This window comes from Callithrix jacchus, chromosome 3 (assembly GCF_049354715.1).
Source record: "Callithrix jacchus isolate 240 chromosome 3, calJac240_pri, whole genome shotgun sequence".
Lineage (NCBI taxonomy): Eukaryota > Metazoa > Chordata > Mammalia > Primates > Cebidae > Callithrix > Callithrix jacchus.
The window spans coordinates 78186812-78199341 of record NC_133504.1 but is presented as its reverse complement, the minus strand read 5'-3'; the positions used below and the strand labels follow the sequence as shown (position 1 = coordinate 78199341).

At 37.1% G+C, this 12530-nt stretch overlaps 2 protein-coding genes across 52 annotated transcripts in view; one reads left to right on the top strand and one right to left on the bottom strand.

Annotated features, from left to right (window-relative positions):
* PDE5A (phosphodiesterase 5A) overlaps positions 1-12530 on the bottom strand; it is a 130787-nt gene that overhangs the window by 16976 nt on the left and 101281 nt on the right. For all 8 annotated transcript variants that reach the window (XM_017970274.4, XM_035293043.3, XM_003732444.6 and 5 more), the window contains 3 exons: positions 10164-10289; positions 8033-8127; positions 311-398 (listed from right to left, as the gene is read on the bottom strand). In XM_017970274.4, the coding sequence (XP_017825763.1) occupies positions 311-398; positions 8033-8127; positions 10164-10289 (309 nt within the window). The remainder of the gene's footprint in view (positions 1-310; positions 399-8032; positions 8128-10163; positions 10290-12530) is intronic.
* The window catches only part of LOC118152213 (uncharacterized), a 106588-nt gene that overhangs the window by 75694 nt on the left and 18364 nt on the right, over positions 1-12530 (top strand). For 19 of the 44 annotated variants that reach the window (XR_013532943.1, XR_008480070.2, XR_013532945.1 and 16 more), the window contains 2 exons: positions 2085-2184; positions 2447-10144. The gene's annotated coding sequence lies outside the window, so the exon portion shown is untranslated. Of the gene's footprint in view, positions 1-1619; positions 1798-2084; positions 2243-2446; positions 10145-12530 lie in introns of those variants that run through there. The other 25 variants (XR_013532948.1, XR_013532935.1, XR_013532929.1 and 22 more) reach the window with 7 other exon arrangements.

Sequence of the window (12530 nt, the reverse complement as noted above, 5' to 3'; positions counted from 1 at the left end):
ACTTGATTAAACAAAAAAAGTAGAACTATCTGAGAGCCACAAAATACCCATTTTGTTTGTTTCTAACTTGGAATAGCCACACAGTAGAATAACCAAATTTCCCTTATCGGGCAACATATAAACAGTTCTAGTTGTCTACAGAAGTGAGGCTGTGAGGATCTCAAATGTTTTGGCATTGCCTTCCTTACCCAAAAAGGAATAAAGTATGTGCAAGAATTTATGATGCTGGGAATAAATCCAAAACCTAAAAATAAAACTGAATTTATAAAGCTCTCTTTTAAAATTCCACAACAATAAATTCAGTACTTACTGGACTATTGAGAATCATCAGGCACTGGTCAAAATGATGGTGCTCCATGATTGAATGGCAGTAGAGCTGAGCAAGTGGATGTTCACTTCTGAAAATATTTTGTTGAAAGAAAGAAAAAAAGATCAATTTCCTTAATATCCAGGTTTATCAGTACATTTTTATTACTGGCTAATGAAAAAAGAGGCTACCTCATAAAGTTAATCAATTAACAATTTTCTCTCCTTTTTTTGAGAAAAGGGTGAGGTAATCTCTGGGAAACAAATACAAGAGTTGAATTGTTTTCAGTTATCAATGTAACTGTTGCCAGTGCAAAGTACAAACAATTTCATTGGTTTTAATACTAATTAAAATAGAAGTAAGGAATAAGGACAAAAAATTAATACCTCTAAACATAGAAAAAAAACCCTTTGAAATAGTCGTACTAACAATATTTTTCAATTTCAAAACTGTAATTGATATAAAATCTGAAACAAATTCACGTTAGGTTTTTCTCTGAAGTAATGCTCAGGCTGAAGGTGAGCTTATTCATATGTGTCTGCAGATAAGAAAAGGACTTACTGAGATGGAATTAACTGAGGTATGAATGATGCAAGGCAAGGAAAAGAGGGATAGTCAGTCCACATGCCCCCTAGGAAGGAAGGAAGGAGACAGCTGAGTTGGCAAGTTCCCCATGTGGGATCCAGGTCATTTTAGTGCAGGATATCCTGCTAGTTCTCCTAACTGAACTTGGTGAAGAAGTAGAAACCCTTTGGCTGAGTGAAGAGAAAGGAAAGGATATTATACTTAGTTCATTATATCCGAGACAGTCACAAATAAAACTCTAAAGCATGACAAGCACAATTCTCCACCTCATGTTTCTCATGACCCTTCATATGTGATTATTAAGTATAGTTTTCACTATTTCTTCTTCATAAGAAAAAGATGAAGTTTCCGAAAGCCTCTGATCCTAAAATTTATAGGAAAGGGGTTTGTGAATTGTAAAGCTCCATACAAAAGTGCTGGATAAAACAATTATGTTATTTCTTCCTATTACTATCTGAATCATTATTTTACTTTGCATTTAATTTGTTGAAGATAGAGAAGCTACCAAAGACTGAAAAAATGTAATGTAGGGGGAAAAATAGGCAAAGTAAGAGAAGCCTGAGGGAAAATGAAAATAGTAAAGTGAAAATAAAGGTAAGAGGACAGGGAATCTCATCTATTACTGTTTAAAGTATCGTCTACACTGCTGATTGATCAATATTATTGTTCTAACCTTCCCCAAATTAATTCCTGCCCTTCTTGTCTTCTTTGCTCCTTCCATATTTAGTGAGTTGGACTGTGGACCAGGTACTATGCTGAAATAATGCTTGACATTGAATGGATGGCAGTGAACAGAGTAACACAAGTAGATTTCTGAAAAAGGATGAACGTAATGGAAACAGGATTGCTTGTGTATCGAGACTACTGGGAGTTAGGAGACTACTGGGAAACTTCTAGTAACCTAAGTAAGAGAGAGCCCAGATGAGAGTGGTAGCAACCCAAAGGAAGAGAAGCAGATATCTGAGAGCTGGTTAAGAGTACATCAGATAGGAACTGGTAACGAATCTGACTAGGAGTGGGATGAAAGAGATGAAGGGATGAGGGCAATAAAGGGAAAAAGTATAAATGTTAAAGTTTCTACCTTGGGATGCTGACCTCATTTACTGAGATAGGAAAAGGGAGAAGATGATTAAAGATGGGGGATGAAGCAGGGGAAGCTGACGAGCTGAATGTTGGATCTGTTCATTTTCAGGTGCCTGAAATAGACCCAAGTGGATATAAATGTCTGAACTCAGTTCTGGACTAGAGATACAGATTTGGGATGTACCAACATGCAGATGGTAATCCAGCATGTGAGTAGATGAGATCATCCAGGGAGATGGCCTATAATTACAGCCTATAACATGTCAGGTACAGTGCTATGTAGTTTATTATATTTAATTTTTACAATAACCCTGTGTGGGGCATTTCCACATCAAAACCTGCGTTACCACCTCTTACTCATCCACTGATGTAGTGTCCAGTGTCATGCACACTTTAACACACTTCATTCAGGTACCAATTAGAAGGTGTTTTGCCCGAGCCTACCTTTAATATTTCTCACTTCTGCCTTAGAGCTTTGTGACCCCACAGCTGGTGCCAGAGGAATTTTCTCGGCACTCACACTTGTTCAACCTGGAAGTGTGAAAGAGTGAAGGCCCGTGGACCACCTTCGACCAGTGGATACACAGACCTATGGACTGCTGTCTTTGTCTTGCCAGTCAACAGTTCTGGGTCTTATTTCAGAAGACTCTTCAAAAGCACCTGGCATGACTGAGCACCAGTATGGGTGGACATCTGGATAACTCATCCATCTACTGGCTTTCCTTTCTTCCCTGCTTCACTCCCAGTCCCAAATTCCTGCTCCCTGGGGTCATATTCACAAATAAGCTGTATGCACACTGACGTTCCTCTCAGGTTGTGCCTCCTGGGTAACTTAGGCTGAGACCTCTCTAAAATTGCCATCTTTTTGCTTTTTAGACAATCAAAGGTTTAGAGAAAAATAATGTGCTCAAGGTTGATATAAGTGGTAGAGCTGCCATTCAGGTATATCCTCTTCACTGCAGCACATGGTCTTAGGGATACCCAAGTACTTTAAAGGCACAGCATATGCACTCACTGACCTACTTAGGGGCTGGACTAGGAAATGCAATTAGGTGGATATAACACAAGCAAGTCAGAACTTCAAACACACATTACATTTTTAGATGATGCAGAAGGGACTCTTTCACATTATAGAAAATTCTTGGCTTTTGAGATAAACTAATGCAAACTATGTTTGCCTTTACTTACATTCTAAAAATACATATTTATGAATCAATAGCAGAGTGACAAATGCCCCGAATTTCCTGTATATAAAAACATTCATGGAAACCAATGTATTCTATATTTGTTATATTTTCCTCTTTCAAACACAAGGCTATGTGGCTTCTTTATTTAAAGTTGCATCAGAAGGACCCATTTAAACCACTACTGCTACAGAGTTTTGTTCTCACACTGCTGTCAGTGAGCACTAATGGACCAGCACACTCATTCTGCATTTTCCTCTGTTCTGCATAGTTGTTGGTCCATCTCTGACAGTAGCATTAGGATGCTCAATGGAGAAATCAGACCAGTATTTTAGAAAGAGAAAACCTTATAATTCTATAGAAAATAAAAACCTCATGTCCCATGGGAGTGGGGAACTATACTGCAACCCCAGTCTTCCTTTGTCACCAATGCTAACGATGTCCTTGGTTCTGCTTCTTAGTCATATATGTTACTCTGGGCTCAATTCTCTAACTACCTCTTTGTAACCTTGAATCCCATTTAGTTCTTTACTTCATCATTTCTCTTCATAACATCAGTATTGCCTTTTCTCCCAGTCAATGTGGTTTTTTTCTTTTTGCCTTCTTATTGTCTATAATTATATTCAGTGACATAGATATTCATAGTGATGATTCATTTCACCTTTTGACCTCAGAGTTCTCTGACCTCCTTGACACTACTGATTATCTCTTTGCACATAAGAATGACAGGGCTCCACTTCTTGGTTCCACAGCTACTAGGTTCTACTGGGCACAGTATCCTTGCCACTCCCTTTATTCACCACAGGCAAAGCAAGATCTTGAACTCCTATCTGTTGCTAAGAACATTCCTCTTTGAAAACTGCTAAAACATGTAGAGCATTTAATATGTGCCAGGAATGTTCTAAGCACTTTACATCTATTTTACCCCTTAATCCTTATGAAAAGCTCAGAAGATAAGTATTTTGATTATTACATTATACAAAGAAGCAGGGACACGGAGAAGTTTAATGACTTGCACAAGGTCACAAAGTAAGAGGAGAAGCCAAGATTTGAAGCCGGGCATCTGGCCCAAGTTGGCTCTTAACTACCACAACCATCATAGCTACTGCATGTTGATATAAGGACTAAATGAACAAATATATAAAAAGTGCTAACATCTTTCAAATGCTGTAAGGCCTATATAAGGTTTTAGCTTCTGTTACAGTATTTGCTACTGATATATGACTAATTGAACTTGCACTTTATTCATATTCAGATCTCCAGGCTCTCAAGATCTCCAACCTGACCAGAGATAATCTCATTCATGGATAAAATGGACTCTACCCAGTTTGAACTTCACACATGATTTTATGCTGTGTGTAGGGCCCTTTTATGTCTCTCAGATCCTGCTGACCGTCTATTCCCACTGTGCCAGACCATGACCCTCCAGCTCACTTCTGTCCTCTATTGGCAGAGAAGACAGTGATGGGATAGAAGAAGTTCTCCCAGAACAAATATACATAGTGTGATTGTGGCTACCAGGAGATTTTTTTTCCCCCTGATTTTATTGCATCTCTACCCCTGTAAAAAACACATTCATTTGATCATTTGACCATCCCTAACTACCATCTTATTTATTATCTTCTAGTTATTGCCAAAACTCCCCTAACCTCCGTCCCTGCCATCCCTGTCTCTCAATGTACACATATACAGATTCCGCAGCTCTTTCATTTTCATCAGTGGCACCATCACTGTTCCAATTTCTTATACCACAAGTCATATCTCCTTCCTTCAGGCTTATATATAACTAGTTGCTCATTATTACATTTTTTTCCTCCTTCAGTTTATTCCTCTCTCTAGCCAGTATATAATTTTTCAGCTTATTCCTGACTCGCTGTAACAGGTTTCTAGTAGAACTCTGTGGTTCTAATTTCTACCCACTTACCTTGTAGCTTACATTCAGACTTCTTTCCTAAAACTGTGTGTTTGTTACACACTGCAGTGGCTCCTTTTTTGTAGCCATATCAAATCCAAAATGCACTGCTTAGTTTTATAATCCTGCCTCAAAAAGCTTCTATTTGTTCATTCTCTTCTTTTTCATTCCTAATCAGTGTGAACCTTCTAACACTGGTCAAGCTAGCCATCATCACTGTTCCAAAAAACGGCTTATCTTGTGGTGCTCCTGGAATATCTTTATCCTTTCTCCCTTCTAAATCCTACCCACATTTTAAGACCAAGTTTAAGTCTCATTTCCTCCATTAACAGTGGAGATGTACAACTTCTGTTCTGACCAGTCTTCTCTGCTGAACACTTACAGTTCATGCACTAATTCAGGACTAAATACTTTCTTGTAGTGATCACTATTACTTCATGAGACTATGACCATTCCTTAATGGCAAGAATCACATTTTATACTTCTATCATTTTCTTTCTGCCTCACAAAGGGCAAAAGCCCTACTATAATAATTACCCATTATCCATCTCCCTAAAATGTAACATAATTTCACTGCATTATTTTATCAACACTAAACTTGAATCTAACCAAACACATGCATCTATAACAGTCTTCTTATATTGACTGAAGGCCTAATGCAGGTAATTTCTCTACATAACCCAAATGCTACAGTTGTGCATTCTCTGGTGGTTCTGTAATGCAGCCATTTTGTTCCTATTACTGCCTGTTTTTAAAATAACAATTCAGTATATATCTGAGATTATTTTTTCTTTATTCACCCAAGTGGGAGAGGTAAGCACGAGCAGTGAACTCTTCCCTCATATATTCCACTGGCATACCTATAGAACTCCTCTACAATGGCAGTTTCCTAATCAAAGAAGGAATCAAAGAATCAAATAATGACTCAAGGGGCAACTTCCTCTTCAAGAAATATCTTCTTTCAAGGTAATTTCAGGACAATTTTCTGAGAAGATACTCAAGAATGAATGAGGAAAATCTCAGTTTCTAACTTATCTACCACATGACTATTTTTTTTTCTCTTTTTGATGAATTACTTTAATCTCTGTGCATTGTTTTATTGTTTTGATTTTCTCTACATATTAGTTTGACTATGTGATGATGGCTGGACACAGTATACCTTTTTAGAAGATAGTACTTAAATGGGAATATTTATGGTAGTCATAGTCTCCTAAGTTCCTGGCTAAGAAAATTCTACTTTAAGTATCACTCATTTACCAGCAAGGAAAGAAAAAAAAAATCCCTGGAAAATTCTTGGTTTCCTCTACTCAAACCACAGGGATGTAGGAAGAACGAAAAATCTTTGAAACTGCTTTAACTTTTTTTTTTAAAAAACTTGAAGTCTGCTTTGTGGTGTGTGTGTGAAAACAAGATTCTGCAGTCGATGACTGTTCCCAGGATGTTTTCTTTCTTCCTTTCTTTTTTTTGGAGAAGATGACGTTTCTCCAGATGTTGGCAGGGTAATTATTTTTAAATAAACAAAGGAAAAAAATAGTTGAATGTTTTTTTTAACTCTAAAGCAGGGCAATAGCATCTTAGAGCAATCCATACACTAATAATCCACATACTAGTAGTATTATGTTCGGTGTAGCACATTCTGATCCTGATCTTTAGGTTGTGCTGACTGTGGAGGGACATGCTATGTGGCTTGACTCTGCACCTTACATCTTTTCATGTCTGTGTCCCCTTTCATAATTACCCTGTGTCTATGTGAAGCTCAGGATTGCAATCACATGGCAAAGCACAGGGGACAAAGAACATGTCACCCAGTCAGTTCTCCAAAATATGAGATTTTCAAGAGGAAACAGCCAGACTCTGATACTCAGGCAAGCGCTTGCTATCTTTTCCCATCGAAGGTCAGCAGAGGACATGGTTGTTACATCACTACAATTCTTTCTACATGAAGTTTTCCATTTATTTAGATAAGGAGAATGTGATTAGAGAGCTTTCTGAAATTCCCTCTAGATATCAGACATCTGGAATTTCCTTGAGAGATCTGTCCATTAGTTAAATCACTTGTGTACTTAAAAAATGCTCAGCAGTAAGAGATCTTGCACTTAACATGTAGACCTTTCAACTAAATTCCTATAAGAAAATAAAAATATCACAGTGGCTCAAACATTTGATGAAAAGTGATGTCACCTTTATCCTCTCATTTGTTATTTCAAATGCCACTTAAGTATGGCCCTTACAGGAGCCTGAAACTCTTATCTGAACAATTAGTATTACGTTCAGTGTATACATGCTGATTTTGATCTACTCACTCTCAAACTCAGCCAATGAGCAGACATCTGATGATGATATATCTCTAGCATCTGCTTCTAAGATTTAATAGGTACCAGGCATTCTGCTTGGTATTGATATGAATTATTTTTTACAACTTATATCAACCCTATGAGGTTAGTATGCAATTATCTCCATTTTATAGATCAGGAAATTAAGGTATAGAGAAATTAGACAGAGGCCCAGTTTTCCAACATTGTGCTATATGGCTTCTGCTGAGATCAAAAGCCTCCTTCTACTGAGCACTTAATAAGTACATAGGGCTGAGCTAATCACTTTCCAAATATTATCTTTTCTATTGCAGGGTAAAATGTTACCTTTTCTGGACTAGTCTTAATAGTTTTCTAAGGAAGCTGTTAACCTGGGTGTACATAAACTAAAGTAAAACTCCTGGTAATTATCTAATGCAACAAGATTCTCAACATAAATCTGTTTTGAACTTCAGGGCTGAAAACTTATGAACATAATACTAAACCTGCATTATTTTTTCCTTCTCCTTTAAATATAACCAGAGTATGTTATGGGACTTCGACCAATTGCAATTTTGTACCATCAAATTTGCTGTGGCTTTAACTTAAAAAAACACAGTCCTACAATTTGAAGAAAACATTTTCTTCCTTTACTGGGAAACAGTCTTACCGTTGTATGTAAGAGTTATTCACACCACGGTGATCCAAATCATGGCTTAGTGCAGCAATCAGCAATGCAAGTATCTCTAGGTCAGTCAGCTTGTTCTGCATGATCAAAGACATTGGAGGAAAGAGAGAACAGATATAATGCGGTGAAGAGCATTATATTACCTCTTTTCAGTAACCTCGTTTCCCCCCACTCAGTGCTTTACCTAAGAACTAGTCACAAAGGATTAACCCTAGAATCCTATTCTTCAGGAAATTGGTTATCCTTTGTCCTTCAGAATGGGATTACCACAAATCTCACTTATCAACAGGAAAAGCTAAATGTCTCAATAAATTAATAATCTGTCCACCTATAGTATCACTAATTCTTAATTATTTATTATGTGGAATAATCATAATAAACTTTAAACAATAGTTTTTTCTCTTTTAATTCCCTGCAGATTCTGTTCATTCTCTGCTATCAGTTGCTGTATACTTAAGGAATGCAGACAGTGTTAATTCAAGCAAAACAATAGAAAGAAAATGATTTGAAATGAAAACTTGGCTTTAAAAAGTTACCTAATATAGTCCCAAGATAAATACAGGTTATTTTTTAGTATCTGCCATGTGTATTATCATAATACTGTTTCCCTTCATTAGTAAAAAAAACACAAGTTAGTATTATCATCAGCTGTATTTTCCTAGAACTCTCAGAACTTTAAATAGGTTGTACAACAGCACAAAAATCATCATTTTGTTATTCCTCACAGGGAACAAGGATAGTTTTCAGTGTATCATGATAATCCTTATGACCTTTCCATACCCCAAAATAAGTTTCCCAATTTCTTACACTAGTAGAGTATCCCTAATCTGAAATCCAAAATGCTGCAAATCTGTACTTCCTTGAGCACCAATGAGTCTCAATGGAAATGCTCATTGGTATATTGGATTTTCAGATTAGGTATGTTCAACCAGTAAGCATAATGCAAATATTCCAAAGTTTGAAAAAAATCTGAAATCCAAAACACTTCTTAACCTGTTCTGGATAAGGGATACTCAACCTACACGTTTCCTAAAGCAGGAAAATACTATTGTATCAAATTTCATCTCACTTTTTTTTAAATATATTTTATTGCGTTTTAGGTTTTGGGGTACATGTGAAGAACACACAAGATTGTTGCATAGGTACATACATGGCAATATGTTTGCTGCCTTCCTTCCCATCACCTATATCTGGCTTTTCTCCCCATGTTATCCCTTCCCAACTCCCCCCTCCCTGCTGTCCCTCCCCTAGTTCCCTCCCACCCCAGTGTGTGATGCTCCCCTCCCTGTGTCCATGTGTTCTCATTGTTCAACACCTGCCTATGAGTGAGAACCTGACTTCTTGAACAACAATCACTTCTTTTAGATTTAACCAGTTAAATTGCGCACCCTATGAAGGTAGAGACAGAGAATAACATTTTTAGAATTTATTTACAAAAAAAAAGCAAGGAAGCTCCGAATTAAAAACAGTTGTATGATGGATGCCTGGAATCACTTACCTAGAATAACTAGTTGATTCCCACTGAAGTCAGAATCTAAGGACAGAGATAGGGATAAAATTTGGCCTAGAAAGGAACGGATTACTTGAACGTTTTCAGCACTGATCTTCCTTTTAAACAGTCTCTGGTCAATGCATAGGAAGCTAAAACCTTTTCTATGAAACTCATACAAAATTTTCTCTGAGTGCTCCAGAGAAAATGTGATAGAGATCCCTAACTTATCAATGAAGCAAGTTCAGGACTTGGGTAGTTTTTGAGAAATTCTACTCTGGAGCAGGTTGAATGTGAACAAGAGAAATGTGATACTTTTTCTTACTAATACAGTGTTTTCCTCTGAAGGAAATATTTATTCGCCCAAAGATTATTTACGTGCAACATGAGGTTATTTTAAAGGTTTTCTTATATGCTCTATTTAATATATATGAAAGAAAATTAGCAACTACGTATTTTTGTCATTCTCTTTAATTAACAAAAAATAACTTATTATGTAAATGGCAGCAAATATTATTGTGAGTCATCATCTGTGTACCTTAGAGCGAACTTGAGAGAATATGCTGTAAATTTCATTACTAAGAAATAAAATGTATTAGTTATATGAATGGCTCTAAAAAGTACCTGAATTTTGCCAGCTTTTAAAGCAGCAAACATGCACTGAGCTGTATTAAAGGCATGTCTCCAATTATGATAGGCAACATTCTTCCGATAATTCTTCTTAACACTTAAAATCCATCTGCAAAGAACCTTTAGAAAATAAAGCATAAGTAGTAACAATAATTGCCAACATATTCACACATTTACTATGTCCCAGGCACTGTGCAAAGCATTCACATTTAGCCTAATACTGCTATTTTGATGAACTTAGAGACAAGAAAACGGACACTCAGAGACGTAACATGCTGAAGGTCATAATGTTAGTTAGGGATAGGGTCAAAATTCAAACTTGAGCAGTTTGACTTCACAGCACACTACGTAACCACCCTGGTAATTAAATTAGATACAAAACGAAAGATATCTCTGAGAAAGGTATTTTGGGCAGTGTAGGGCATTGATTAGCTTTTTTTTTTTTTTTTTTTTTTTTGAGACGGAGTTTCGCTCTTGTTACCCAGGCTGGAGTGCAATGGCGCGATCTCGGCTCACCGCAACCTCCGCCTCCTGGGTTCAGGCAATTCTCCTGCCTCAGCCCCCTGAGTAGCTGGGATTACAGGCACGTGCCACCATGCCCCGCTAATTTTTTGTATTTTTAGTAGAGACGGGTTTCACCATGTTGGCCAGGATGGTCTCGATCTGTTGACCTCGTGATCCACCCACTTCGGCCTCCCAAAGTGCTGGGATTACAGGCTTGAGCCACCGCGCCTGGCCAGCATTTTTTTTTTTTTAAATAAAAAGTCCATGTGTCCATGTGCCATGTCCATGTGTCACCAATTAGGAGAGTCCAAAGGGTCACATAGGTATGAATTCACCATTAGAGAGCCATAAAAGCGGCCACTCTCAACTTCTTCCCATGCTCTCATGTTGTATATCTGTGAAGGTATTAGTGCAAGGCCCTGGGGGTGAACTAGTAACAAGGTACATAGCACATGTCCAGGGACAAATTGGAGCTATGAGACTTAATTCTCTCATTATTCAGGTAGTTACTGCTTGGTTACAAAGAAGCAATTTTTTAAAAATAATATATGTCAAATAAAGCCCTGGGGTTCAAATAAAAAACACTTTAAAAGATGGCCACGGGGAGGACAGACTTCAGCAAGTCTCAAGAGTTGGGTTTAATTCAACCTCTAACTGGTGTATTAAATAAAATCCCCAGGGACTCATGGGCCCTAAACATGGTTTGTGTTAGCATCAGAGTCTGCCTCTCTTCAAATCTGAGTGATTTACTATACTTTTGGGGATTTGTAAAATAAATACGTGCTTCTATATATATATCACTAGAGTTGCTTCAAACACAAAGAACATTGCCCTCGGAAATGGAAAAAGTACCAGGGAAAAGAATGTTGCTTTGACAGTATTCAACACAATATGATTAGCTACAGAAATAGGCCAAAAACAAAGTTTCTTCATTGTTGGTAGAAACTGCTTATAAAGGATTTGGTGGGAAATCAATGCTTCCCTTTCCTCCCTTTTCTTTTCAGGTCATTTTGTTCCTGTTCTTTGCTCAGTTTACAGGAAATTCTTATAACAAAGAACCCTAATGTCTCCTAACCGTTTTACCCACGAATTGCCATACTTCAAGTAGAAGATTTCTGTGTGTTTAAGATTGAATGTGGTCACCCCAAGCACACCGCAGCTTCTTTCACCATTATTTCATTTCTGAATAGAGTATGTCAGGAAGGTGATGAATTAATCTCACTTGGAGGCTTTTAAGTAAGATCTATAAACTCTCTTTGATATGTTTAGAAAATATGCTGCAGAGAATTACTGGTGATTAATTAAAGCAACAAGAAAAATAAACAGGAAAATCCAGAAATTTAATCTTTGGATATATCTTTTTTTTAATCATAAATGTACAGAACAATTAAATAGATAATACCATTTATTGTGAAACAGTGACCAAAATGACTCTATGTAACATAATTCCTAATGGACTACTCTATCTCCCTTTTATTGAGAGGGACCTAACAGAATTGGCTAACCCAAAGGACAAAGTAGTAACTAGATTCAAATCCCATTTTAGATTCTGTTACCAGGATGTTCTCAACAGCATACAAAAAAATTAAGGTCATATCTGGTAAGTTTTCAGTGGATATGCTGGACATCATTAAAATTTGTAACACAGCATTTTGTACAGAACTACTAAGTAGTTATTTGCAGTTTAGATGACTCTAGAGAGCCTGTTCAATATGTTGAATCAGTCTCCAACAATCATGGAAGGCTTCCTGAGTGGTGAACTCAAGATGTCACCGGAGAAAAAAAAGAAACAGAAAACAGCTCAGCTCCTGCTTCAAGAAATTCAATCAGTAGTGAAATAACAAAATTGCATATATA